The 27,728-nt window shown below is 29.3% G+C and overlaps 6 protein-coding genes and 1 pseudogene across 9 annotated transcripts; 4 read left to right on the top strand and 3 right to left on the bottom strand.

Moving 5' to 3' along the window:
- Positions 1–164: 164 nt before the first annotated feature.
- On the bottom strand, positions 165–4,493 carry LOC141525155 (tRNA (carboxymethyluridine(34)-5-O)-methyltransferase ALKBH8). The gene is made up of 4 exons (XM_074239519.1): positions 3,742–4,493; positions 1,976–2,367; positions 1,738–1,893; positions 165–750 (listed from the first exon to the last, which is right to left on the bottom strand). The coding sequence occupies exons 1-4, from the start codon at positions 4,409–4,411 to the stop codon at positions 199–201; spliced, it is 1,770 nt and encodes a 589-aa protein (XP_074095620.1). The 5' UTR covers positions 4,412–4,493; the 3' UTR covers positions 165–198.
- Positions 4,494–4,911: 418 nt separating this feature from the next.
- LOC141525158 (apolipoprotein D-like) lies at positions 4,912–16,364 on the top strand. Of its 4 annotated transcripts, none has more exons than XM_074239522.1 (5): positions 4,912–5,932; positions 15,188–15,430; positions 15,524–15,654; positions 15,723–15,899; positions 16,114–16,364. In XM_074239522.1, the coding sequence occupies exons 2-5, from the start codon at positions 15,308–15,310 to the stop codon at positions 16,244–16,246; spliced, it is 564 nt and encodes a 187-aa protein (XP_074095623.1). In that variant the 5' UTR covers positions 4,912–5,932; positions 15,188–15,307; the 3' UTR covers positions 16,247–16,364. The 4 variants fall into 4 exon arrangements, with proteins under 4 accessions (XP_074095623.1, XP_074095622.1, XP_074095624.1 ...); XM_074239521.1 differs by having other exon boundaries at positions 15,155–15,430; XM_074239523.1 differs by having other exon boundaries at positions 4,921–5,932; positions 15,348–15,430.
- On the bottom strand, positions 6,919–7,668 carry LOC141525160 (defensin-like). The gene has a single exon (XM_074239527.1). It carries the CDS (start codon positions 7,372–7,374, stop codon positions 7,153–7,155), a length of 222 nt encoding a protein of 73 aa, XP_074095628.1. The 5' UTR covers positions 7,375–7,668; the 3' UTR covers positions 6,919–7,152.
- On the top strand, positions 9,289–10,841 carry LOC141525475 (uncharacterized). Its single transcript, XM_074239989.1, has 2 exons — positions 9,289–9,393; positions 9,490–10,841. The coding sequence occupies exons 1-2, from the start codon at positions 9,345–9,347 to the stop codon at positions 10,839–10,841; spliced, it is 1,401 nt and encodes a 466-aa protein (XP_074096090.1). The 5' UTR covers positions 9,289–9,344.
- Positions 10,818–13,666, bottom strand: LOC141525157 (uncharacterized). Its single transcript, XM_074239520.1, has 3 exons — positions 12,830–13,666; positions 12,381–12,720; positions 10,818–12,005 (listed from the first exon to the last, which is right to left on the bottom strand). Exons 2-3 carry the CDS (start codon positions 12,494–12,496, stop codon positions 11,420–11,422), a joined length of 702 nt encoding a protein of 233 aa, XP_074095621.1. The 5' UTR covers positions 12,497–12,720; positions 12,830–13,666; the 3' UTR covers positions 10,818–11,419.
- Positions 13,794–14,336, top strand: LOC141525159 (defensin). Its single transcript, XM_074239525.1, has one exon. It carries the CDS (start codon positions 13,879–13,881, stop codon positions 14,098–14,100), a length of 222 nt encoding a protein of 73 aa, XP_074095626.1. The 5' UTR covers positions 13,794–13,878; the 3' UTR covers positions 14,101–14,336.
- Positions 16,365–17,151: 787 nt separating the features above from the next.
- On the top strand, positions 17,152–21,951 carry LOC141525156 (carboxylic ester hydrolase-like; annotated as a pseudogene).
- The last annotated feature ends 5,777 nt before the right edge of the window (positions 21,952–27,728 follow it).

Here is a 27,728-nt window from a genome sequence, read left to right as displayed (position 1 = left end):
AAAAAAATTGATTTTACAGGTATATATTAAATTCATTAAATAAACTGTTAAGTTTTCATAGAAATAAAATATAATTATTTGAAAAAAAAAAAAAAAAAAAATAATAATAATAATAATAATAATAATAATAATAATAATTAAAAAAAAAAAAAAAAATTTTTTTTTAATTTAAAAAAAAAATATTTAATAAAATATTTATCAACTTAAAACTAATAAAGATTTTTTTTCTAAAATACAACACCAATTACCTTGGTCATAATAAATATCAATAACAGAAACTTCCTGTATGCTCAGACATAAACCACGGAATTCAGTTTCATCAAAAACATGATAATACCTTAAAAATTCATTACCACTTTTGGTTTTCCAGGGAACCATAACATCGTTATGATTAAAATTTGTCCTATTATCGTGAACCGGTAGCTCCAGATCTTCGAACAATTGAATATTTTTGTTTTCTTTTATTTTCCCAGGATTTAATTTAAGATAAGCTGAATCTTGCTTATTACGTCGCTGTTCCTTGGCCCAGACGTAAATTAAACACCTGCCAAAAGGCCTGAGGATTCTAATCAGTTCAAGAAAGGCGTCACGACGACGCTCAGCTGTTGATAAATGATGGATCACCGCGATGCTAATTGCAGCGTCGCAGGAGTTTGATCTGAATGGTAATTTCAGACAGTCTGATTGAAATACTTGGTATGATTTTGATCTGCAGATGTTTAGGAGTCCGTTACTTCGATCACAGCCAATCTGAAAAAATTTTTAGATTAATTTCTGCCTGAATTTTTTAAATTCACAGAAAAAAATTTTTGCTTTACTAAAAATCAGTAAATTGAATTTAAAAAATAAGTGATTTTATAAACATAAAAACGAATTTTTCTAAAAATTATAAATTAATTATTTTCAAAGTGAAAAATTAAAAAAAAAAAAAAAGTGTGCAATAATCTCTGAACTTTTTAACATAAAAATTAGAATCTATTGACAGAACGAATTTTTGATATTAAATATCAAATTTTAAGACTAACTTTGAAATTAATACAAATCTAAGTTGATAATTATTTATAAAATATAATATTGTCAATTAAAAATTTATAAAAATATTAAATAATTGATGTTTAATAATTTTTGAAAAATTATGAATTTCGTTTATAAAATATCGAAAAAATGACTTATGTTGTTTTTCAAAATATTTAAATTTATGTTTTTCCAATTTTTCTACTTTTTAAATGCATCATGATATAAAAATTTTAATTCTAAAAATCTCGATAAAATTCAATTTTTTTAAAAGACAATCTTTATTTCTAATCTGCCAGAGCTCTACCAGTACAACATATTAAAAAAGATTTTTAAAATCTTCATTTTCTTATTTTTCATTATTGAAATGAACCGAGACTCACTTGTACATAATTATCAAAATGATTTTAAAAAAATAAAATACTTCATTTGAAAATTTTCTGTTACAATAATTTTAAATCGTAGTTTTAGTAACTTGATACCATAAAAATGAAAAATCAACAGCTTACTATAAAATGTTGAAATAATTGTCCATTTTTATAATTTAGTGATTGGTCAAATACATCAAAGCATAAAAATATATGCAAATTCTAAATTCATGCGCGCTCTTGCGCGCGCAAATTTGAATTCTAGTAAGTATTTAAATTATAAAAATAAATTTTCAAATGAAAAACCCTAATTAAATAAAAGTAAAAATCCTTAATGATAAAAATATTGAATTACTTTTAATAATCCATTTTTTGGATTTAAATATTTTCCATTGCCACAGCCAACATCTAGAAGAATGCTCCCAGGATCAATCGAGTCAATAAATTTGGCAACATTAGGCCATTGTTTGTGTCTCGTTTCGTCAAAATGACTCGAAATTTCGTCATATACCTGTTGGCAAAAAAATCTATCATAAAAAAATTTTTATTAGCTTAAAATTAAACGAATATAACAAACATAAATTTATATATACTTGATGAACGTAAGATGACTCAAGTAAGGGGGCTTTTGATTGGTGAATCTCCCTTTTAGATTTCTTGGAATCGCAATAATTGTTGTAATTGCACGTGCAATCTCCGGTGCGAATTTTTCTAAATGTAAAAGAAATCCGTGTCCCACGTTCAAGAGTCGTTGTCGTTACTTTATCACCTTGCTTTTGTTCAACAACGTCGTGGTGTCTCGGGCAAACTCCGTGGGTCCAAGCGTAACGTGATTCTCCAGACATAATTAATAATGAACGTGCTGGTAAGTAAACTGGTATTTTTTTGTCTTCATGTTTGAAATCCATCACACAGGCACTTCCACATGATAGGGATAGGATCGTGTCTTCGAATGGACTGTGAGTATCAATATGCGGCGGAATACCTAAAAAAAAAAAAAAAAATTTTAAATAGCAGAAATTAGAAAATTTTTTATACGATATCGTTGAAAAATATTTTTTAGAAAAACGTATTTTAATACATAAAAAAATAAATAAAAATAATAATAATTATTATTATAAATATTCTATTGACAGACATGAGTAGAGTGATTATCATTTTTATAATATCTTAAAAAGCACCCCACGCTTTTTTTAAAATAAAATACATTTTTTTTTTATTTACACTATTATTAATTTATATTTATTGAAATTTTTAACACTATTCTTAATTTAAATTTATTAAAACTTATTTTCTATTTTTTTAGTTCGGTTTTCTATAAAAAGCGTGTTTTTTAGTTTTTTTAAACTATTACATGCTTTGTTGAATTAAAAATTCTCTTTGGTGTTCGAAAATTTGTTAATATTAGATAAATCGGCTAAAGATAATGGTTGGAAATTAAAATTTTTTACCTTATCGACTATAGATGAAAATGATATAAATTAACAAAAATCTTATTTTGCAAATTGAAAAATGGAATAATTTTATCAAATTAGTGTATTGCCATCGGTTCTCGATAAATCTACAAAGTTTGAACGAAATCTGGCCGTTTAAAGTGGGTCAAAATCGCGCCCAAAGGAGTCGGTTACAAATATACAAACATACAAACATACAGGTGAAGCTAATAAAAAGCGTGTAATAATAATAATATGTTCGTCACAAAATTTTCCTTACTTTCAATTATTTAAATCATAAATGACTTTCGCTGAAAAAATATAAAAATTTATTTACGATAGATTTACCGGTTAAAAAATTTTTATAAGTCTATTAATTGTATAAATTAAGTTTTGAGGCAGTAACACATCTTTCCTCCAAATTACTCAACTCTGCGACACACTGTACTCCCCTAAAATAATTGAATAATTAAAAAAAAAAAAAAAATCTTTACTTTACGTAATTTCAACAGTATATTAGAAGCGTTGACGCGCTTTTAAAAATCTCTATTCAATTTTTTTTTGTTTAATAATATTTTATTCGACAAAAATAAAACTGTACACAAAATTTCTCGGCTCTATTTAATATAATCTAATTAAATTTATCTCTATTTAAGTTAATCTAATTAAAAAAAAAAATTTTTACTATACATGGATATATAAATTATATATAATTGAGTAAAGTTGACATTGAATAAAGTTTGTAAAACAATAGCATTTTATTTTTTAAGAATAAAATTATTGAGTAAATTTTTTTTTTAATTTATTTTAAGTCAACATATTATTAAACAAAAAAAAATTAGAGATTTTTAAAAGCGTGTAAAAAAAAATAATTAGTTGTAATGAATAATACAAAAATGAATTTAATAATTAAAACAAAAAATTACCTTGTCCTGGTAAATACCTATTTATTGTAATTTGATCATACTTATATCTTCCGCAACCATGTTCCTCAAATAATTTATAAAAAAATTCCAAATCCGCCGGTATCGGTTCTATCGGCGAATTCGGATCAACCCGATTGGTCTTGTAGCAAAATTCGTACCCAAAATGTTTGACTTTGCGATGTTTCAGTTCCGAATTAACTTCAAATTCATCCCAGTCAACCAATTGCAGTAATCGATCTTCTTGCTCTCGACTAATGAATTCCTCGATTAATCTCAAGCCTCCAGGAAGCTTCTGGTCTTCAACCGGTTCATTATCATCAGGAATAGATTCGCAGAAAATTAAATACAAAGTTGTCTTTAAATTTTCTTCGAATTCGCCGTTTATTTTGTCGTAAACATTTTTAGCGACACTCGAATCCGAGAATTTAATAAAACAGTAAGATTTACCTCGTGGCATTACTATTTTGTAATTCGAATTATTTTTCAATATTTTATTAATGACAAGTTCTAGAGATTCATGTTTCAATCCGGTAACTAGGCCCGCGTTGCAAATTGCGATGCATTCCGTCGAATTTTCACAAGATATAATTTTTAAATCACGCGCTAATCTTTCACTTGCTTTACGCTGTTTTAAATGACATTTCCGCGATTTTGACGTATTTTTTTCCATTTTAATTTTTTTATTTGATTGTTTATTATTTTTTTAATTATAAAACTTGGTAAGCAATTAATTTTAGGTTAAGTCTTCAAAAGAAAGCAAATAACAAGTATAAAAACTTGACAGCATAGCGCCACTTTCTTCTCAATATGGCGGCGGTTTAAAATTTTAAGTTGGCTAGTTAGGAAGTAAAGGCGCGAAAAATTCAAATGAGTTTTTTTTAACGAAAAAAAATTTTCGGAACTTTTAATTAAAAAATTAATTTTAAAAAAGTTATTAAAGATAACTTAACGAAATTTTCAGCGATTATAGTAAAATAATTATATTTTCACATAAAATTCTTTTGAAAATTTTATTTGTTTAATTACTTGATGTACAGTAGCTAAATAATGCAAATATTTAAATTGATAAATGTTTTATCAAACACAAAGTGATAAAGAAAAGATCGATAATCTAAGCCGTTAAATGTTGCTCAGACAATCATCAAGATAATAATAATTATCACTAGCGATATAACTAATCGATTTTCACGCAATTTAGTTACACATTGAAACATTTTTGTCTAAATTTAAGGAAAAACACATGTGTCATTGAAAATTCTTTATTTAATTATTTAAAAAACAAGTTATGCAAATTTTCTTGAGGAACTAGTTTCCTCGTTCTTAGTCTATTGAATTACAATACTTAACATCTGCTAAAATTGAAACAACAAAGATGCCTTAAAGTAAATAATAATCCGAACAAAAACAGTTTCACTGTTAAAAATTGCGCCAAGTCCACGTTCATAAAACTCATGTCAATAACATCTGCACTTTGCAAAAAAAATAAGACTCGTTACAATAATTTTCATTCTATACAAAAAAAAGTTAAATACAAAAAAATACCAAGAAACCGTCATAATGTTGAAAAAATTGAAAAAAATTTGTTGAAAATTTAAAAATTAAAAAAAAATTTTTTATCGTACTTGGCGCGCGTCATTGAGTACCCCAAATTTTTTCAGGATACATGAACATTCTTTTAATGTTTCAACATTTATAAGTAAGTCAACCTATAAAATGCATAAATGTAATTAATGAAATATTATTTTATGATACGTTTAACAAAAGTTAGGTAAAATCAACATGGCATACGTATTTTATTTGAAATTTTTAAATTCTCCGCCCATCGTTTATGATTTCAATAAAACGCCCTCTCCTGTTCGGTTATGCAATTTGCTTACAAGTGAATACGCCTGCATACATTGACTCTGTCGTGGAATCTCTGTGAAAATTGAGTTGATTAAAAAATAAAACGTATGGCCGACTAAATTGAGAAAATGCGGTGTGATTGCCAATCAAAATGTGTTAATTACAATTAAACGAAGCATGATCAAGTTTCTTCATGAAAGCTTAATGACGGAACTGAAAAAATTGAATTAAAAATTTTGTGTTATTTCAGATATCTTCACCAGACTACCATATTGACATATATTTTCACTAAAAATCTGAAAAAATTTTCGAAACGGATTTTTTCACTGAAACTGATATTAATCCAGTAAGCAGTGTTTTTAATTCGTTGAGTATACTTCACTGATGTGAATCTATAAACATAACAATGTATGAAATCATATATTATATAATTAGAGCTGATAAGATATAATATATATATATATATATATATATATATATATATATATATATATATATATATATATATATATATATATATATATATATATATATATATATATATATATATATATATATATATATAATTATACATATTTACATTACATAAATTCAAGCGAAATCGTTTTTTCTCGGGTACATTATTAATAAATTCTTTTTAAAATAAATGGAGAACGATCAAATGTTGAGAGTGAATAATAAAGAACAAACGAAAAGCTGAAAACGTGATAGAAAAAAAAATCATAAATTAAAAGAAAAAAATTTGGGGTTCTAACTTCAGTGAGCTATCCCGTTGAATCTACAGTTTATGTAGAAATAATTCCAGTGCACTCTGGTGGTTGTAGATGCAAGCTGTGAATTAACTTTTTCAGTGTAGTTGCGTATCTATAGTAAGATTACTACACATTTTTATTTTATCTAGTCTGTGGCGGTGACTTTTCTCCATGAAAAAAAAGTCAGGATCGAAATTTCTGGGCTTACTATAGTTTGTGCTGATAAAATTTAATAATATTAAGCAAATTAATTGTTATAATTGCATATAATCAATTAATATCAGGAAAATAAGGTATGAACTACCGTTATAATACTAATTTAAGGAAAAAAAGGACCGTAGAATTAAAAATAAATTTGCAACCTCTAAAAAACGTGATGCTTACAGTAAACACAGTCGGTAGTCTGGCGCTCCGTTTACAACGGAATTTTTGAACGGAACTTGGCGCCAGATTCTACCGAATCTGTGGATCGATTAAACTCTGAAAATTTTTGATAATTGACATTAATTTAATTAAAAAAAAAGTTACAATTTTAGTTAATTTGACAATTTCTTGTGAGAAAATAAAAAATAATTCAATCAACGAGATGTTAAACTAATTATTATCTTTTTCTCTGCGTTCCTCAATTGAGAATTACATTCTGCTAATTTTTTTTTAATATTGAATGATTAGTAGCTAAATATCCACTATCAAATTTTCTTGGATTATCTTGATAATAGTTGATAATGTACTGTCGGATTTATTCAATAGCCAATAGAACGAGTAATGCCGACAACAATCCGAAATGTAGGTTTTAGGTGATCAAATCTATTGATTATTGTTCGCACCAACAGTTGACATTAGCAAAGCTTCCGCAGTGGCCTCCTTTGTACCCACGTCGTTTGCACTCTTTTTTGCAGTTGGAAGTGTAATTAACTGCACCCCAAACACAGCTTCCAATGAGGACATCTGCTTGGACTGCATTTTGCGGCGAAGAAACTATCACCATGAATGACAAGCAGACTAATAGCAAAACTGTTTGGTAATTTTTAGCCATTTTAAAAAGAAGCTAATGTTTTTCTTTTCGTTGAGAATTGTTATTATAATTAATGCGTCAAAACACAAGCTTTAACTGATACTTGTTGTTGCTCCCGATATTTATACTCAAAGAGACAATGGCTTACAATAATAATCTCTTTGTTTTATTATTGAGAATATTATAATATTACCGAGTAAATAAGGAAAGTTTGTATATCTATAAGATAAATAAATTTATAACTTTGTTTTTTATTTGTCAATTTTTCGTAAAAACAGAAGAGACGAGAGAATTAGGTGCAACTAGGTCTCTAAGAAGAGCTCAAGCTATTAAAACTCTAATACGATGAATATGTCATCCTTTTTTCGATAAAATATATGTATGTTATTAATGTATTGTAAATCTTTGTTACTTACAATCTTAGATAGAACAAAAAATAGTAAGTTAAAATAAACTTGAGTTATTTCAAACAGAAGTACATATTTGAGGAATATTTAACTAAATTTAAGGGGTTATATCCACTTGTAAGTTCGTAAAAATGTGTTTTTTTGTTAATTTTTTCTGGAGAGGCTTTTTATTGAATATATACATAAAATATATGAACATTTAGCGAATGTAACGTATTCTTATGATTCATATTTTATTAATAAAAATATTGGGTTCCGTCGTTCCTGTGGAAGATCTCCTGAAGGTCCTCCACAAAAAGGTGTCTGGCGGTGAGGAAGATATCTCTGATCCAAATTATTTGAAATAAAAAAAAAACCAAAAGGATTACTTTTAGGATAGATAAATACAGGTAACGATCGAAGAAATAGTCAAAATTTTGATTTTAGACAAAATGGCGGCTTCCCAACAAAAAAAATCTTTTTTTGCACGAAAATTTACACTTTAAAGTGACTTAAAACATCGAAATTTTTATCAGAAACTTTATTCCTTCGATCATTACCTAACAAAAGTATCTAAGAAGATCCTGTGAAAATTTCAAGTCAATCGGTCAAGCCGTTTCGGAGAAATATTCCTCACCGACTTTGAAAACATCGTTTCGAGAAAAACGCATTTAAAATTTTGACTATTATTTAAAGTTACGGTTCCGCCTACTTTCAAACGCTAGGAGATGTCTTTACAAATACGCTCATTACTCCGCAACTATTTATCCGATTACTTTGAAATTTACAGACAATATTCTCGAATATGCATACATTCAAAATATGCAAAAAAAAAATTTCGATTTTTTCAAAATTACAAGTGGATATAATTCCTATTTGAAATTAAAATTTGCAGAATCTTTCATCGTTCCTTCCATGTAATTTACGAATACAATAATCAAATCATAAATAAATTTTTTCAACTAATTAAATTTTATCAAAAAAAATTCCCAATCTTTTTTTTCTGTAAATCGTTGAAATTAATTATACCACGTGACTATCATTACAAATGCTTTTAATGGCTAGGTATTGATGTATGTGTCAAAAAGTAGCTGATTATGAAATAATATTTTTTATCTCTAACCAATGAAAAAATTTGTCTACAAAACAATTAGAAAAAAAGTATTGGGAAACTGAGCATTTAAATACGCTATCTGGTGGTCAAATTTTGTACTAACGATTGTAGGATACTTAACCAAATGATAACTGTCATTTCTATGACAACAATCTTTTTTTTATTTAAAATTTAATATTTTCAAGGGACATAAGCTTTAAGTTAAATTTTAAATAAATAAATATTGAACTTGATTTAAAAAAAATTTATATACGTATATTATTATTTTCGTAAGTATGGAATTTTCTCCTCATAAAAATAAAAGTAATTTATACTGTTGTGTTTATGGGTGTAAAAGTCATGCTTCTAAGTATGAAACAGTTCGGTTTCATGTATTTCCTAAAAAAATGACAGTTTTGTGAAAATTTTAAATATTTTTAATGCTGAAGAGTTAATCGACAGAAGAGATGCTTGGATAAAAGTTCTTAGAATGGGAAAAAGTGTCACCGTCTATGCGAGTATGTTCACGTCATTTTACTGAACATGATTATATTCCTTCTGGTATGTATAAACTGTAACTTATAATCTAATAATTTTTAAATCTCGATTCTCATTGGATTGGATTGGATTAATATTATAACTTTATTCATTTTCCAGTCAAACAGCAGCATTATTTGAAGAAAACAGCTGTACCATCAATTAATCTGCCTAAGAGCTCTGTTGATTGCTCAGATAAGCTTAATCATACTCTATCGTCTCAGCGAGAAGAGAGACAAATAAGAAGATCATCTTTGAAACATAAAAAAAATATCAACGCAAATGAGCAAACAGCAACAATATCTAGTGATAACCATTATAATGATAATTTACAAAGCTTTGAGGACTCAAATAATGTAACTGAGCAAAGAAGTGATAAAGAAAAATCAAGAGAAAAAGTAACAGCAGAAGAAGAAAAAGAAGAAGACTTGGGTCTCCAAAATGATCAATTATCTGGCATAGAACAAGCAGTGAAAACTTTTGACTGTGGTATTCAGTCCGTTATCGACAAAATTGTACAAAATCTGAGCGAAATTGGTATAAATATTGGTGATAAAATCATTTTTCCTCGACTATCTTCAGTTATTTTAAATGAAAATTCAGAAAACAACTCTCTCTGCTCGCCTAGAAAAAAAACAGTAACTGAAAATAATTTAACATTGATTAAGGTGATAGAAAAGTTTGAATTGTGTACAAAACGTAATATTGAAATGAGTGTAAAAAAGTTTAACGATGTTGGAACTCAAGTGCGTACAGATAATTTTATTCCAAAATTTTCAGAATTTATTTCAAATGATCATGAACTTAGTACTTTAACAGGAATTCCAAATTTTTGTTTATTGTTCACGATAAAAAAATTAGTAGATAAACAAAGACCTCCAACATCACATTCTTATGCAAAATTAGATTCATTGGAAGTTATCATAATGACGTTTATGAAGTTAAAACAAAATATGTCATATGCTCTTCTAGCTATTTTGTTTAAGTCGTATATTCCAGAGATTTGTAAAGATCGAATTTTTCATATGATTGATATTTTATACAAATGTTTAAAGCCAGCAATATTATGGCCTAGCAAAGAGAATATTCTTAAAAATATTCCTCTTGATTTTGTAGGATTTGAGAATGTTCGTGCTGTGATTGATTGCACAGAAATTCCAATTCAAAGACCAAAAAATTTATGCTGCCAAATTGTAACTTATTCTCGTTACAAAAGTTGTTACACTGTTAAATTTATGACTGCTGTCACGCCTGCTGGATTAATTTCTTTTATTAGTAAGCCTTACGGTGGTCGGGCTTCTGATAATGCTGTGTTTGAGCAAAGTGAAATAATTAAAAAATTTGACAAAAAGGATGCTGTGATGACTGATCGGGGTTTTACTGTTGATGATTTATGCCAAAAAAATGACGTGAAACTTATTTCACCGCCTTTTCTTAAGGATAAAAACAATTTTCGAAAATGGAAGCCATGAACGGTCGCAAAATAGCAAAAGCTCGTGTACATGTGGAACGGAGTAACCAGCGGATCAAAATTTTTGAAATACTATCGTCGAAAATGCCTATTGGTCTTGTGCATAAAATTGAAGAAATTTTTACTATAATTTGTGCCATTGTAAATTTAAGTCAACCTATTCTGAAAGATGAAAAATTCATTCAGGATTAAAACAACAAAATAGTTTTATATAAATGTTTTATTGATTGTTAACTTATTTTATAAAAATATAAAATAAAAATAAAGTTTATAAATAATGAAAAATAACATTTTATTGATTTTCTTTTTGGTTTTCATCTTTTTCTTTTTCTCTCAGACATATATTATGTATCATCTTATTAAAATAAATTTTTTTTAAAGTTATCAATAAATTTTTTGTAAATTTTTCATCAAAACGAACAGGTATTATTTTTATATTCTTATCAAAAGAAGAATATATGATAAAATTCGTAGAGGGTAAATTAAGTATTGCCATACTTATTTGAACTTGCGCAAAATACATATGTTTTTTTTTTAAAGTTAAAGCACCATGTTCGTTAGTTAGCCATTTGATTGATTTTACGGTGTCGTCAATATTTTTTTTTTACCTTCTTTGGGACACTTAATTTCAATAAGTTTCCATGGTTTATTATTTTCAAAAACAATCCCATCAGGTGAACATCCCAACCAAGGATTTAACTCCGAAATAACTAGACCGCATTGGACGACTTCCATTGACATACAACTTTCATAAGCTTCGCTTGCATAAGTTTCTTGTTCTAATCCGTATTTTGTATTTTCATTACTGAATGATGAGCTATAGAAGTAATCAGTAGATTTTTTTCTCCAATCTGGTTTTTTATTAAAAAAGTAAGTATATAATGAGTAAGCTCTGCTGGCAGTTATACGATGTTCTCGTTCACTTAGCCATACAGAGTAAAACTCTGTACTTTTAGAACAAATCGTTATCGCATCTGCAGACAATCGATTATAAACTGCGGAATAACAAGTGTTAATGGGATCAATTTTATGAAAATTTTTCACATTTGTAAGTAATTGTGATGTCTTCTGATTAATAATAATTGCTCCAATGTTTTCGGGGCGTAAAAGTAAATTATTATTGTCATCATGATTAATTTCTTGCAAAGTTGCATGTCTTCCAGACCTGCAAGTTAGTATTAAAAAAAAAACAAAGCCCTGATTAAAAAAAAGAATTCAAACCGATTGACAATGTTAATTTTCCATAAGATAAAGAATTCAAAAGTATTTAAAGTATTCAGAAGTATTGGAAAGAATTCAAATTTCGTTATTTCCAATACTTTTTAATTCATTTTTTTAATCAGGGAGGGAAACAACATTTAATTAGTCAAATTCTCATTCACTAAAAGATAAACAACAAGTTCAATAGATCGAGTGAATAATGATAATCTCACTGTAACTTAATTCCAACATAAAATATTAAATTCATAGTGTAAACTATTTACAAAAAAAAATCAATAAAAAAATTTTTTCAAATTAATTAAGATGAAAAATTATTTACATATGTTTTGCTAACGCTGATAAAGGGTTATCTTCAACCATTATCTTACGAAAATTTTCTTCATAATCATCATCAGTTCCATCAAGTTGATTAGAAGTATTTAAAGCCAAAGACATATCATCAGCTTCTTTTGTAGGTGTCGTAGTTTCAGAGTTCTCTAATTGCAGTTTATTTTTTTTTAATTTTCCTCAGCACTTTTTTTTTTTTTTTTTTTTACATCAAAACAATTGTGCTCCAGTAAAGGCTTCATATCGTATTTTTCAAGGGCTGATTTATGTGGAGCACTCCAAACACATTTTTTATCTGTGCAAGTGATATTTTTAAACTCTCCAGATCATTTCTGAAAGAGCAAAAAGATAAAATTATTACATAAATAATGTATAAGGTCATTATTTTAATAATTATGAAAGAACTTATTTTAATACTTAAAAATCAAAAGTCATAATTACCGGTTACAGAACAAAAGCACTCCCACAATATGCTTGCAAGTACCTCCTAATCCAGCTTTACATGAACATTCCATACCAATTATTTTGCCATCTTTTGAAATTTGGCCATTTATTTCGTGAGGTTCATTTTTTAAACTTGTTGTTTGTAAACAAAATGCGAGAAGGTAGTAAACATCACTCTCACTATTATTATTTACGATACCACAATTTAATATATGACCACGATCAATTATATTTTCGCCACCAATAAAGTTTCTACTATTGGGGGTAGAAGAACCAAATTTACATATTTCTTGGATAGACACACGCATTTTTATTTCTCAATTAATTACTTTTTATTCACATCAACGTGTACTTTAACGGATCAGCTGATACTATAACCCTACAATCGCTAGTTAGGTTTTCTACCACCAGACGGTCAAATTTTAAACCACGCCCCTCCCACGGATCCCACTAGTTTTATAAAAATCCCATAATAAAATTGAGATGAAATGTATGTGGCATCAAACTATTCGTAACGTGATTGGTCGAATATATCATGAGCATGAAAATATATGTAAACTCTATAGTCAAGGTGCGCGCTTGCGCGCGCAAATTTGAATTCTAGTTATTTGTTATTCTTTAAAATTTTTTCCCTTAAATTAAAATGTAATAAGTTAAGAAAATTTATTAATAATTGAATGAGATATGCAGATTTTATCGGAAAAAGGATGACATATTCATCGTATTAGAGTTTTAATAGCTTGAGCTCTTCTTAGAGACCTAGTTGCACCTAATTCTCTCGTCTCTTCTGTTTCTATGAAAAATTGACAAATAAAAAACAAAGTTATAAATTTATTTATCTTACAGATATACAAACTTTCCTTATTTACTCGGTAATATTATAATATTCTCAATAATAAAACAAAGAGATTATTATTGTAAGCCATTGTCTCTTTGAGTATAAATATCGGGAGCAACAGCACAAGTATCAGTTAAAGCTTGTGTTTTGACGCATTAATTATAATAACAATTCTCAACGAAAAGAAAAACATTAGCTTCTTTTTAAAATGGCTAAAAATTACCAAACAGTTTTGCTATTAGTCTGCTTGTCATTCATGGTGATAGTTTCTTCGCCGCAAAATGCAGTCCAAGCAGATGTCCTCATTGGAAGCTGTGTTTGGGGTGCAGTTAATTACACTTCCAACTGCAACAAAGAGTGCAAACGACGTGGGTACAAAGGAGGCCACTGCGGAAGCTTTGCTAATGTCAACTGTTGGTGCGAACAATAATCAATAGATTTGATCAACTAAAACCTACATTTCGGATTGTTGTCGGCATTACTCGTTCTATTGGCTATTGAGTAAATCCGACAGTACATTATCAACTATTCTCAAGATAACCCAAGATAATTTGATAGTGGATATTTAGCTACTAATCATTCAATATTAAAAAAAAATTAGCAGAATGTAATTCTCAATTGAGGAACGCAGAGAAAAAGATAATAATTAGTTTAACATCTCGTTGATTGAATTATTTTTTATTTACTCACAAGAAATTGTCAAATTAACTAAAATTGTAACTTTTTTTTTAATTAAATTAATGTCAATTATCAAAAATTTTCAGAGTTTAATCGATTATTATTTACTTTAAGGCATCTTTGTTGTTTCAGTTTTAGCAGATGTTAAGTATTGTAATTCAATAGACTAAGAACGAGGAAACTAGTTCCTCAAGAAAATTTGCATAACTTGTTTTTTAAATAATTAAATAAAGAATTTTCAATGACACATGTGTTTTTCCTTAAATTTAGACAAAAATGTTTCAATGTGTAACTAAATTGCGTGAAAATCGATTAGTTATATCGCTAGTGATAATTATTATTATCTTGATGATTGTCTGAGCAACATTTAACGGCTTAGATTATCGATCTTTTCTTTATCACTTTGTGTTTGATCAAACATTTATCAATTTAAATATTTGCATTATTTAGCTACTGTACATCAAGTAATTAAATGATAATGATTGAGATAAAGTTAATTTAAGTAACGAAGAAAAAATAATAGTACTAACCGTTGCCCGCCCGCTCCGCTGGGCACTTTATAGAATTGTTACGCATGCATGCATGCGTAACAAAATTAAACTAATAAAAATAATTTATTTTTGAACATGCAACACGCTATTGTTACGAAATGCAAATGAAAAACTTCATTTTATTAATAATAAATTATAAATTGAGTCTGAGAGCAATTTATATTTTTTTTTCGCATTATATTTTTTTTATAATTGAAAAATTTCATTTTTAGCAAAAATTGTATAGAAAAATATACGAACTGTTTAATTTTACAGTTCAAAGAGTAATCATTCATCTTTAACCAATAGAATTCATGAATTTCCCGCCACCGTTACATGGACAACTAAATATAAGAACCGAAATTCAAATGACGTTACAGTTTTCAAGAATTTTTTCTAACAACTCAGGAATAATCCAATTATTAAATCATGAACAGTTTCATTGTTGTTTGCTGTATTATTGTTGCAGCTTATGCTCAAGTATCACAGTCAAAACAAATTGCTGCATGTCCTAAAATTCGACCTATGGAAAATTTAGAAATCTCTAAAAAGGTAAAAGCAATCTATTCTCTAATTTTATTTTTCTTAAAGTTTTTTTTTAATATAATAATATCAATTATTTAATGCTATAAAAATATTTTTCAGCTTTTTGGAAATTGGTATGGATGTCATGAAAGTGTCACTATGTTCCCGGAATTGAACAAGTGCATTTTATTGATAATGGAACCTAATGGGCCTTTAGGGTGGTCCGCAATATCTTCTGGAGTTTCCAACAAGTACGTATGAATTTCTTTCATTACAATCATACGAGGAGAAAACTTTTACAAATTATGTCTTTGTGTAGAACTGGCATCACAACATCAATGACAGCTACGGTAACAGTTAATGAACAACAGCATGCCATAACTTCTGTGCATTACAACTCATTGCCCCCAGGTCCGATTACAATTGGCGTCACTATTCTAGACACGGATTATGAAAATTACTTGGTTCTTTGGAGTTGCAATGATGATCAACCACAGTAAGTTAAAATTAACTAGAATTCAAATTTGCGCGCGCAAACGCGCGCTTGACTATAGCGTTTGCATATATTTTCATGCTGATGATATATTAAACCAATCACGTTAGGAATAGTTTGCTTACATGATATATTTTCATATTTTTCATCTAAATTATAAAAGTGGATTGTTAAACAAGAATTATAATTGTTGTATACACAAATTTTGTGTTCCTAGAACTCCCGGGCTTTGGATCCTTGCGAGAAACCGTACGTCCTGCGACAGTATTAAAGGAAAAGTGAAAACTGTAATAGATGAAATAGGTATAACCTTGGCTATGAATTCAATCGACCAGATTAATTGTTCTTAGATTGTGATTCGAAGCTTTAAGAAAAGTTGGGAGTATCTTATTTGAAGATTTTTTGGTTTGATACAGAAATTTATTACACTGAAAATAAAATTACTTAAAGGGTCATTCAATTTATTTACTTTTAATCTATATATATATATATATATATATATATATATATATATATATATATATATATATATATAGGAGACTTTCTATAGATATAGTCACTCATCACGATATTTCTGGAACTATAAGACCTAGAGCCTTGAAATTTGGCAGGAACATTCCTCTCGCCGAGTAGAGGTCAGCTAAGAACGGATTTTACGAAATTCCACCCACAAGGGAGGTTGCGGGGGCGTTAACAATGAAAAATTCCCGTTTTCAAACTATAGCTCCTATCGACTTCAAATTTGGTAGGAATCTTCTGTAAGAGATGTAGAAATAATCTATCAATGAATTTTACGATATCTCACCCCACAGAGGGTTGCGGGGGTAGGTATTAACAATGAAAATTTTTAATTTCCAAGCTATAGCTCCTATAGGCTCCAAATTTAACAGAAGTCGTCTACATGCGATACAAAAATGATCTAAGAACGGATTTTACACCGAATCATCTCCAATAAAGATCGCGGGGGTGGGTGTTAACAATAAAAAATCTTAATTTTTAAAATATAGCTTCAAAAAGCTGCAAATTTGGTAAGGATCTTTTATTTGTCATGTAGAGATCATCTCAATACGGATTTCAATAAATTCTACTTCCGATTCGATGGAATGTGGAACCTGTGCAAGTCAAAATAATTCTCTAATTGAATTTCAAGTCTAGATCTAAAACTACAATTCTATAAAGTGCCCAGCGGAGCAGGCGGACAACAGCTAGTAAAAAATAAATTTTTTACGGCAAAAGACAATCAAAAACTTACCAAAAATTCACTACGAGAGTTCCTCTGACCAACAGTTTGAATTTGTAATTTTTTCTTAAAAATTCAAAAGTTTTAAGAAAATATCCGATAATCCTAGTTAAAACACATATTTATCTTACATTAAGATTATATGAGATTATAAAAGTGCTTTAGAGTTACATAAATTCACTGTAAAATAATTCACTTTAATTTCGGCTGCTGAATGACCTTTTTTTCTTATTAAAAAACGAAATTTAGTCTTATAGACAATATTTAATAATAATTTGAAAGATATTTAAAGTTACAACGGATTAGATCATAACTAACGTTAGTCACCAAGCTGTAATTAGCCATTCTACATGCTATGCCAAATTAATTACTTTACAACGCCTGCTGATAATAATAAACACAACTGAATATTACGTAAAATTTAATTGTTGAAACAGCCTGTTAAAACTCGTTTGATTACGATGGTTGCTTACTACCGTTTCATTACGATTGTACAGAGACTCCGTGAGGACTCTCAACGATGAAACCGGTTCTCAAAATAAAGTTTTGCCTGATAAGCGGAATCATATTAACGTTTACCTCCATTGCTGCCGAAAACGAACCTATTATAAAAGTACTATTGGGAAAGTTGCAAGGTGTTAAGGTAAATAATTTTTTCGCGTTTCGCGGAATTCCATATGCTGCAGCCCCAATCGGCGAGTTAAGATTCAGAGATCCAGAACGGGTTGAACCTTGGTCTGGTGTCAGAGATGCTACGGAATTTGGTGATTCATGTGTTCAGTTCGTTAGATCTTCGAAGAAAGTTTTGGGGAGTGAAAGTTGCTTGTTTTTGAATGTCTATACCACGGATTTGACTCCTCAAGAACCGCGGGCAGTGTTGTTTTGGATCCACGGCGGTGCTTTTGTCGAAGGCTCTGGCAACGATGACAAATTCGGACCCGACTATTTGATGCAGAAAGATGTCATCCTTGTGACGATCAACTATCGTCTTGCTATTTTTGGTGAGTTACTTGATTTTGAGCAGTATGGTGATGACGACAATGCAACCATTGATGCAGGGTTCCTGAATTTGGACGACGAAGCAGTTCCAGGAAACTAAGGCTTGAAGGACGCAGTGATGGCTCTGAAATGGGTGCAGCAGAACATTGGCCGGTTTGGAGGAAATCCTAATAACGTCACTATTTTTGGACAGTCTGCTGGAAGCGCTATGGTTCATTATTTGACTCTTTCACCTTTAACCCAAGGTTTTACTTTACCAACATCAACTTTAGTGATTTAGCTTCAGTGGCTCACGCTTACTTGAAACTTTGCTTCTCAGGGCTGTTCGACAAAGCTATTCTGCAGAGTAGTGTCGCTTCAAATCCAAGATCATACGAATCTTACCCAATGAAAGACGCTGCAGAGCGAATATCTTCCAAAATGGGACAATCGAATGAAAATTTGATTCATTTTCTTAAAAATGCAGATCCTTATGACCTTCTAAAGGCCGTCCATTCATTAGAGTTCCGCGAGAAAGGATACTTGATCGAAAATCCATTTGTTCCTTCAGTAGATTCAAAATCTAAGCTCCCTTTTCTCAACATTCCGATCACGGAAGCTGTTAAAGCTGGAATCAGAGTACCTACTCATCTTATTGGATATACAAGTAAAGAAGCAATTCGCTTCAAAGCAGGTAGTTGCTTCGTTGCTTTTAGATTTTGTCCAGTTTCAGCAGTCATTCTATTGTTGTTCCAGATCTTACAGATGAAGACTACAAGGAAATAGCCGCTCATCAAGAGACACTGCTTCATCCAAACGACAAGAAGTTTTTGCAAGCCAGAAACATTTCTGTCAGCGATGTGAAAAAATTCTTCTTTGCTGACAAGGAAATTAGTAAAGCTAACGCTCAACAGTACATAGATTTGGTCAGTGCTGATTACTATTTGATTAATATCCATCATGTTTTGGAAATCCAAAAAGCTTCTGAGATTCCGTCGTATTTGTACAAATTTGACTATTATTCCAAGGAGTCTGCAGTGGTTCAAAAAATTATTTCAGCAACTAAGTTGAAGGAACTTGGAATTGATCAACCGAGTAAGTTTCCAGTTGAAAGAGTCATTCAAAAACGATTCTTGGATCTGTGGACTACTTTTGCTCAAACGGGGTTAGTATAATTAGGATTCTACACTGATAGAAAATTTATATTGACTCAAGAGATATTTTCTTGATCTAAGAATTTATTTTGAAAGACAAATGATTATTTTGCTTTAAGAATTTCTTGTCTTGATTTAGATTTTCTTGGCTTAAGAGCTATATTATCTTCAATTGATACATTTAGTTTTTCAACCAAAATAACATTATCATTTAAAAAACTTAAAATAATTCATCAAAGTATATTTCAAAAACTAAATAGTCTTTAATTATTGTACCGAAAAAAAATTATTTCTTGGAAATAAGTAAATTAATGACTCAAAAAAAAAAAGCCATTCTTAACACAAGTCGGTAACATCTTGAATCAATGTTATCGCCTATCTTGAACCAACCCTGATAGCCACCTTACCTATAACTTACTGTCAATCTACGTCCGCAATTTGAAGCAAACTTGACGGAAAGAGTTGGCAAAGCGAGCGATTACCTATTAGTTACCTATAACTTACTCTGCAAATAGACGTCAAAACTTGCTATACAAGTATTTCCTTCAAATTGTAGTAAAGTTGAAAGGAAATTTAACTACAAGTTTGATTGTTAACTTGTATTCAAGTTGCGGCCGTAGATTTCCGTCAATTTGCTTACAAGTGTTGTTGAAAGAAGAATTACCGCCCACTTGATGTATAAATTAACCGTAACTGCTGGAAGTCAACACTTACTGAGAAAGCGCTGGCTATCAGGGAAGAGACAAAAATTCTTGAAAGAAATATATCTATATCTAGTTTCAAGAGTTCAAATTTTGAAGAATAAAAGTTTCTTGAATCAAAATTGTTTTTCTATCAGTGTATAGATTCTTTACCGACATATGAATATAAATCCGAATTTTGCAGAAATCCGAATTTGGCGATAGAGTTGGGTACTGTTGTTTGGGAGCCTGTTGATGATCCAATAGAGTATAACTGTTTAGAAATATCTAAAGATCTTAAGCTTATTGAAGAGATGAATCTTTTGTACCAATTTAAAACCCAAGAAAATATTAAGACTTGATCCACCTAATATCATATGAGTAATGTATAGAAAATATTATTATTTCTATTAATTTATTTAATATAATATCTGTGCATTAAAACGGTCCAACAGTAATATTACCAAGTAACAATTAATATATTATTTATTAAAAGTTCGGGTTTGAGTTTTAAATATTATTGGTTCAATTTACCCCAAGCAGTGGTTCAATTGCCCCCGAGCGGGGGTCAATTGAACCATTCGACGCGTTTGGATAAATTAATAATTTTAAAAAATTCATGTTGTTTATTGACTAATTTATGTATTGATAATGATAGTAGATATAATAAACTACCATTCCAAAAAAAAAAATTATTATTTAGTTTTAATTCGAATAGTAAAAAATTACTAAACTTTTTTTGGTTCAATAACTCGGGATCAAATATTTTTGAATTCGTGAGCAATATCAGGCTAGTTATCCGAAGAAAAATTTTTTATTGGAATAAGCCGACTTCCAACGCATTTAACACGTTTTTCAAGTGTTCGAATTATCATTCTCCTATATCGAACTACCTTGTACTTTACAATTAGTATTTCAATGACAAAAATCAATATGCCAAATAAAAAATAAAGAAAAATAAACAAAGGCGGATGCCTTGTCACATCAAAAATTCTCCGATGAATTCCTATTAGTCTAAAACGTCTTAATTAAAAGTTTTAATGATGAAACTAATCGTAGATTAATCAGCAACAGATGCTTTAGTATTCATGCAATACTTGCTATTAAAGAAGAATCATTAACAATGGGGTGGGTAAACTGATGACAAGGATACGATGATGCTGTACACGTATAATCCTTTTACCAACCGAGCTCCTTAGCCGTGGGGGGAAGTGGAATCAACCGACAGAGCAGACGATCGATGGAGTCTCTACAAACAGTCTTATATGAATGATATGTGCAAAGATTACAATGGTTTAACACAAAATTTACATTAATTCTACCAACATTTATCTCTGTTGCAGACACAGAAGCTTGTAAAAGTCTCATCTACGACAAAGCAAAGTCTCTGGATGGTTACAAAGTAGAAGCAGTTAGTAATTCGTTTTTAAATTATACGCGTGGTAAAAAATACGATGTTGACTCTTTACGAGAGCATAGAAAATTTGAAGATGTTAGTTTTGCGGAAATCTTATTTTCTGCTTTAAATGTTACACCCATCATATACTATGATCAAACAGGATATTGGGCTAATCATACTGCATCTGGATATTTGAAAGGATTAATGAATAATATCTATGATTTGACTTTAAATTCTCGTATGCTCAGACATATATCTATCGTTGATTGAAAAACGCGTTAAATACGTCAGAGGTCGGCTTATTCCAATAAAATAGTTTTAAGAATATGCGCTAACTCTTTAAATGATACACTGATCTCTGTTTAGTTAGTAGATCATCGCAACAAACTTAAAATGAATTTACAATATATATTTACCTTATAGTTTCATAATTGAAATGATTTTTTCAGGATTAAATCATATACTTGGTTGTTTAAAATTACAGTGAAGTTTCCCTGACTTCTTCGTCCTCCAACTTTAACTATAAAATTTTTCTAATTACTGTAAAATGATAATCTGTATTTTATGTATTGAGTTGTGAAAAATATATAAACAATAAACAATATATTCAAAACCGTTGACCATTTTTTTGTTTAAAAAAATCAATCAGTACTAAAAAAAAAAAACATTGTTAAAAAACCGAAGTGATAGTTTTTGACTTTCTTTAATTTTTTAATTTACAAAAAAATGTTTTTTAATTTCTGACAATTTTATACAATCTTATCATTTACTTGAATTTTTTAATTTTATATCTTTTTGTAAAAAAAAAAAAAAATTGTTTTTTCTTAATAGTTTTATGAACGTAAACTTGGCGCGATTTTTAAAACTGTTTTTGCTCGGATTATTTATTTAAATTCCTAAAAATTTTAATTCAAATTTTCCCGCCAGAAATCAGCGCCACAAACTGTACTTCGGCCGCCTCCGTAACTAAACCCCCCATCGTGTCGCCATTTCCCGTTTTTACTAAGTCGGAGTCTTCCGAATGCTGACTTCACGGAGGCTAGATATAAGGAGGACGATCGACATAGGTAAATGTACAGTTAGTGCGTCCGGAAAACTGAGGATAGATCATTTTCAAAAAGAAGCCGCTAGGGCGTCACTACGTTCGCTAATGTCCGGATCATGGCGTCCGTTTGTTATTGTTTATTAATAACACCAAATTGACATTCAGTTAGTTAATTAGTTTTTTAATTAATAATCAAAGTGATAATAGTTTAAAATGGTAAATAAATGTATAGTTGATGGGTGTTTGAGTGGCCGGATAAAAGATCGTAATAAAAATTAAAATTAAATAGTCGAAACACGTCTTTATTTATTGTGCCACAGGTAATATAACCTAACTTAGTATTTTTGTAAGAAATAATTTTTATACTAATTAAATTTATATTAATTAAATGATTATAAAAAAATTTTACCTATAGAAATTAAAGGAAATTATAAGTGCTCTTTTTCAAAATATTTTTTTAAATAATTTATGTTACAAGAGTCCCAAAAATTTTTATATCAGTAGATTTTAGTATCATTTTTGATCAAATTAAAAAGAAATTGTAAAAAGGTATAACGTAATTTTTTTTCTTAGAATTAGTTTTAAAAAAATTGCATCGTTACCATTTTTTTGGAGCTAACGTTTTACTCAAAGTAACTTATTAAAATTATTTCCAAATATAACTTCATGTCAATTTTTTGTTTGTTTATTCAAGTGTCCAGACTTGTTAAAATTGTGGTACTGTGGATTAAAGCAAGATCTCACCCCAAAAAAAGATTATGTCTGTGAATTACATTTTAATGATCAAGATATTATTAAAACTGATAAAATATTATTGACTACTGGAATTTATGAAGAATTACCTCGAAAAAGATACTCGCTAAAGCCTGATGCTATTCCGACGTTGAATCCGAACCGTGTAAACAAAGCTTGCAACAATGAAAATAACGAAGCTCAGTATATGCAATGCCATTTATTAATTACAAATGACCATAAAACTAACTCACCACAAAACCAAGAACCAATAATTAGTAATGATCTCATAAACATAATTAATTGTGAGTCACCAAAACGCATTGACGTATTTGAAAATTTTGAAGAAAATGATAATTGTGAGAACGAAATGCAGGTAAGAAAAATTAAAATTTCGAATTATTACTCTGCAACTTAAGATAAAAGCACAAACAATTAGGAGGCCTAATTACTCTTGTTTGTTAGAATATTTATTTAAGTACTTGAGATATTGAGAAAGTGAAGCTCCCTGCCTTCGTGGAGCAAAAAAATAGTATACACTCTACGGGAAGTAAATAAAAAAGCCTCAGATCACATATTTGTCAACCTCGGCTTCGCCTCGGCCGACAATTACATGTGATCTGAGACATTTCTTACTTTTCTTCCGTAGGTGTGTAATATACTATTATAAATAATAAGAAACATTCACTATAAAAATTATCAAGTTTACTCGAATTTATTATAGCAGTGTATGAGAGTTAAATTTGAAAAATATTGTTATAAAACAAATAGTCTTTCGAAAAGAAATTATTAATTATTTTTTTTTCATATTCACGTTCTTTTCTCTATTCAATTCTTTAAAACAAAAGTAAATGAAATAATTAAAGAATCATGTTATAAGATATTTCAATAAGTCAAACAATCTGAATTATGAATATGTTAAAAAAAGTTAAGTCTTTAGACATGTCTCTTATATCGTCTCCTATAAATTTAGAACTATTATTACAAAAAAATAATCATTAATTTTTGTTTATTTAATCATTTCAAGCCACGTGAGTTATCTACTCCTGAATTACGTCTTGAGAAATGTTCTTTATTAACAATTATCAACGTGTTGAAATTCAATGCTTTGCCACAAAATTGGAGTTGGACAACAGATTTAGTTAATCCAAAAAATATAGTTTTATGTCATTTAGATAAAGTATCCATGAATTTAAAATTTCGTATAAAAATAAGTGAAGACTTCAATATATCAGTAAGAATTTTTAGATCTTGTAATTTATTTTTTCACAGTATAAACATAAAGTTCCGAACGTTGGTTGCTAACGAATGTTCAAATTTCTTCGAAGCGAACATTACACAGAAATATATCAGTTCTCAAAGTTATTTTCTCGATTTTTTTCGCGTATTTTTGAAGATTTTGATAGAATAGCTTTCAAGAATTTTGAAAATTCATAAGAATCTAATGTTCGAACGTCAGTTTTTTTTTTTGTGGTAATGTTAACATTATACTTTTGATTAGTTACTTAACTTGAAAACGCAAGAGTCGGTAGAATTCAATACCAATTTTTCCCAAATATCTGATTTTTGGGAGTTTTTGAAGGAATTGGAAAACTGTGAGTTATGTGAAGGGACTGGATTACTTTTCCATTTTTTGGCTACGGACATTAATTTTTTGTTATTAATAAATTTAAAAATTTGCTATCGATTTTCCATGTTTAAAAATCGATTACCAAACTTAATAATTATTGTGTATCTTAAGTACGGAGCACATTAGTATACTCTACAATTGCCTAAAAATGATAATTCTAAGGTTTTTTATTACTTGTTAAATGAACTTTACTAGTATCATTTCTCATTAATAATAGATGTTCATCGGCGTGTTCTGGTGTGTCATTGCCTGACGAACAATATAAGAAACAAATGAATCTTTTTCGATGCTTTGCTTGTCGGCAATTGAGACGGAAATTGCAAAATCGATCGTACAAAGTCAAACCCGACATTAAAAGTTCGTACACTGACTTGAAGTACCAGGAGAGCCTGAAAACTAAACAAATTCAGCGCCTCAAACGTAAAGTAGGTATTTACTTATTTATCGTTTCTTCATGTATACTTGATTATTTACAGGTTGTGAGTGTTTAAGATCAATATTCTTTTATTTTTTTTTCAATAAACTTAAAAGTTTGATACAATGCTCGTTACATTACATTATCATTTCGTCAATACGGTTTAGTTTGTGAATACAAATTTAATCAACTACAATCTGAGAACTTAAATTAAATCACCTGTAAATGCCTATTTAACTATTTAACCCTTTACAGAATGAATCACTCATCAAAATTATAGAAACGCAACGACTTAATTGTATGGCAATTAAAGATGAAGCTCTAAGAGCGGAAATTTCTATTTTGCCTCCCGTGCAACAACTAGCAATTCGTGCTTGTTTTAATGCAGTAAAAGCTAAAAATGCCAAACAACGAAGATATACGGTTGAGTGGGTTTATGAATGTTTGCTACTTGGTATAAAAAATGCTGCGGTATATGAACGACTCAGAGAACGTCAAATCCTCCCTCTTCCCTGCAAAGACACCCTTAACAAATATATCCAGAAGTTGGATAGCGCTTTTGGTTTCCCTAAAGCCATATTCGACACTCTTCGTATTAAAAGTTCACGTATGGAACCACATGAAAAACGGGGTATCCATGCACCATTCCTGTCACACTTTACTACTAACTGCAAATCTTAAAAATGCAAATCTTAAAAACGCAACCATTTTAACTATATCTAACAACTCTACTTAGCTATCGAGTATGATTATATTAACAAATCCGAGCGCATAAGTTTTTAGCTGAAAAAGTAATTCGTATTTGATATTTTTAAATAACTCTTTAAAAGCTTCATTAACTTTTAACAGTAGCTGGCTATTATTGTTAGACTACATCTGATTCACATTTATTTCATTCTAACAATTTTTTATTTTTTTCTCTCCTAGGTACCCTTTTAATAGATGAAGTAGCTTTAAGTGAAGCCGTGAAGCTAAATCGGAGAACTATGCAGCTTGATGGTTTTGTAGACTTGGGGGCACATACTCCGGAAAATTTAATCAACAGTCGGGCTGATCATGCCTTAGTCTTCATGTACCAACCTTTTCAGGGTAACTGGGTGCAAGTAGTTGGTAGCTTCCTGAGCAGAAATTCTGTCACGAGTGCCATTCTTCACAAATTACTCATTGAATGCATCGTATTACTGGAGAATGCTGGGTTTTATGTTGATGTCGTTACTTCTGATGCAGCTCAATGGAACAGAGGAGCATGGACACTTTTCGGTGTCAAAGATGGACAATGTAGCTGTGATCATCCATGCAATTTTGACCGCAGACTTTGGTTTATTTCGGATTTTCCACACTTAATAAAATGTTTCAGGAACAAAATTATGAAACGATTGTTTTTTTGGGTAAGCTTCTCTTATAATATGATTTTTAACACCAGTGTACTGTTATTCACGATTGAATTTTCAATTTAGTTAGCATTGGAATGAATATATTCATAAGTGACCTATTTAATTTTACAACTATCAAATTTTTCAATGATTGTATTTAATTATTTATGAAAATGTTATTTATTTTTAGACTCCAGATGGTTTTGTAAGAAAAAGTCATTAGGAAGCTTTATTATTGCATGAAATTTATCTGAAAGCCAATCTAAAAATAGCTTATCAACTAACTCCCCAGCATTTAAATCCAGAAGGATATCAAAAGATGAATGTCCCGTTGGCTTATCAGGTAATTATAATTATAAAGCTGCGAGAGTAAGTTAAAATGAATTTAAGATTATCATTAACATCGAGGTAACTGGCCTAATATTTATCTTTAATTTCTAACAATTCATATTATAAATAGCTGATTCAGTTAAAATAAATAATAAGATGTATTTATTCTTATTTTGATAAAAAATTAATTTTTATAAATTTTCAATCATAACAACTGCTTATCTAATTTTAATGAGAAAAATTAAAACTTTTTGTTTTTAGCTTTTTTCGAAAAATATACAAGTTGCAATGGCGACTTATAAGAACGCTACTCCTGAGCTCAGTGATTGCGATCCAACAGTGGTTTTTATTAAAAGAGTAAATGATTTAATTGAAGCCATGAGTTCACGTACTCCTTTGAATGCTTTACGTTTAAATGATAATTGTCCCCGAAAAAGGTAATTTTTAATATATACATTAGGTCTTTTGATAGCTTCATACAATTTTTTCGCAATAATAAAGCGAAAATTATAGTTCTAAACGGAGAACCATTGTCAACATAAAACCATCATTATACCATGTGTACATAATCACATATTATAACCAATATTGGAAAATATTTATAAAGTATATATATGTAAGTATATAACTATAAAAATAATTTAAGACACTCCAATCTTATCATGACATTATTCCTACTAATGTTTGCACATAATCCAGTCTCGCAAGTTTACTTACATTTTCAATATGAAACTTATTAAACGAAACTTCAAATGATAGTCAAATTCAATGAATTTGAGTTTATTAGTTGCGGAAGTTCCTAATCTTTATCATAGCTGATATTCTCTTGGACTATGTATCCTATTTTCTGAAACAT

Source organism: Cotesia typhae, unplaced genomic scaffold (assembly GCF_013202065.1).
Source record: "Cotesia typhae breed Kobodo isofemale line unplaced genomic scaffold, CoteBio_Ctyphae contig_26, whole genome shotgun sequence".
Classification (NCBI taxonomy): domain Eukaryota; kingdom Metazoa; phylum Arthropoda; class Insecta; order Hymenoptera; family Braconidae; genus Cotesia; species Cotesia typhae.
Note: the sequence above shows the minus strand (reverse complement) of the source record. Positions and strands in the feature narration are given on the sequence as shown.

Excerpts from the sequence above, each read along its gene's own strand:
- LOC141525155 (XM_074239519.1), bottom strand. The coding sequence starts at position 4,411 with ATGGAAAAAAATACGTCAAAATCGCGGAAATGTCATTTAAAACAGCGT. Across the intron at positions 2,368-3,741 it reads TAGGTATTTACCAGGACAAG|GTATTCCGCCGCATATTGAT; the intron begins GTAATTTTTTGT and ends TTTTTTTTTTAG. Across the intron at positions 1,894-1,975 it reads AGTCATCTTACGTTCATCAA|GTATATGACGAAATTTCGAG; the intron begins GTATATATAAAT and ends TTTTGCCAACAG.
- LOC141525160 (XM_074239527.1), bottom strand. The coding sequence starts at position 7,374 with ATGGCTAAAAATTACCAAACAGTTTTGCTATTAGTCTGCTTGTCATTC.
- LOC141525159 (XM_074239525.1), top strand. The coding sequence starts at position 13,879 with ATGGCTAAAAATTACCAAACAGTTTTGCTATTAGTCTGCTTGTCATTC.
- LOC141525157 (XM_074239520.1), bottom strand. The coding sequence starts at position 12,496 with ATGTCTTTGGCTTTAAATACTTCTAATCAACTTGATGGAACTGATGAT. Across the intron at positions 12,006-12,380 it reads TCAGCGTTAGCAAAACATAT|GTCTGGAAGACATGCAACTT; the intron begins GTAAATAATTTT and ends ACTAACTTGCAG.
- LOC141525475 (XM_074239989.1), top strand. The coding sequence starts at position 9,345 with ATGCGAGTATGTTCACGTCATTTTACTGAACATGATTATATTCCTTCT. Across the intron at positions 9,394-9,489 it reads ACATGATTATATTCCTTCTG|TCAAACAGCAGCATTATTTG; the intron begins GTATGTATAAAC and ends TTCATTTTCCAG.
- LOC141525158 (XM_074239522.1), top strand. The coding sequence starts at position 15,308 with ATGAACAGTTTCATTGTTGTTTGCTGTATTATTGTTGCAGCTTATGCT. Across the intron at positions 15,655-15,722 it reads TCTTCTGGAGTTTCCAACAA|AACTGGCATCACAACATCAA; the intron begins GTACGTATGAAT and ends GTCTTTGTGTAG. Across the intron at positions 15,900-16,113 it reads TGCAATGATGATCAACCACA|AACTCCCGGGCTTTGGATCC; the intron begins GTAAGTTAAAAT and ends TTGTGTTCCTAG.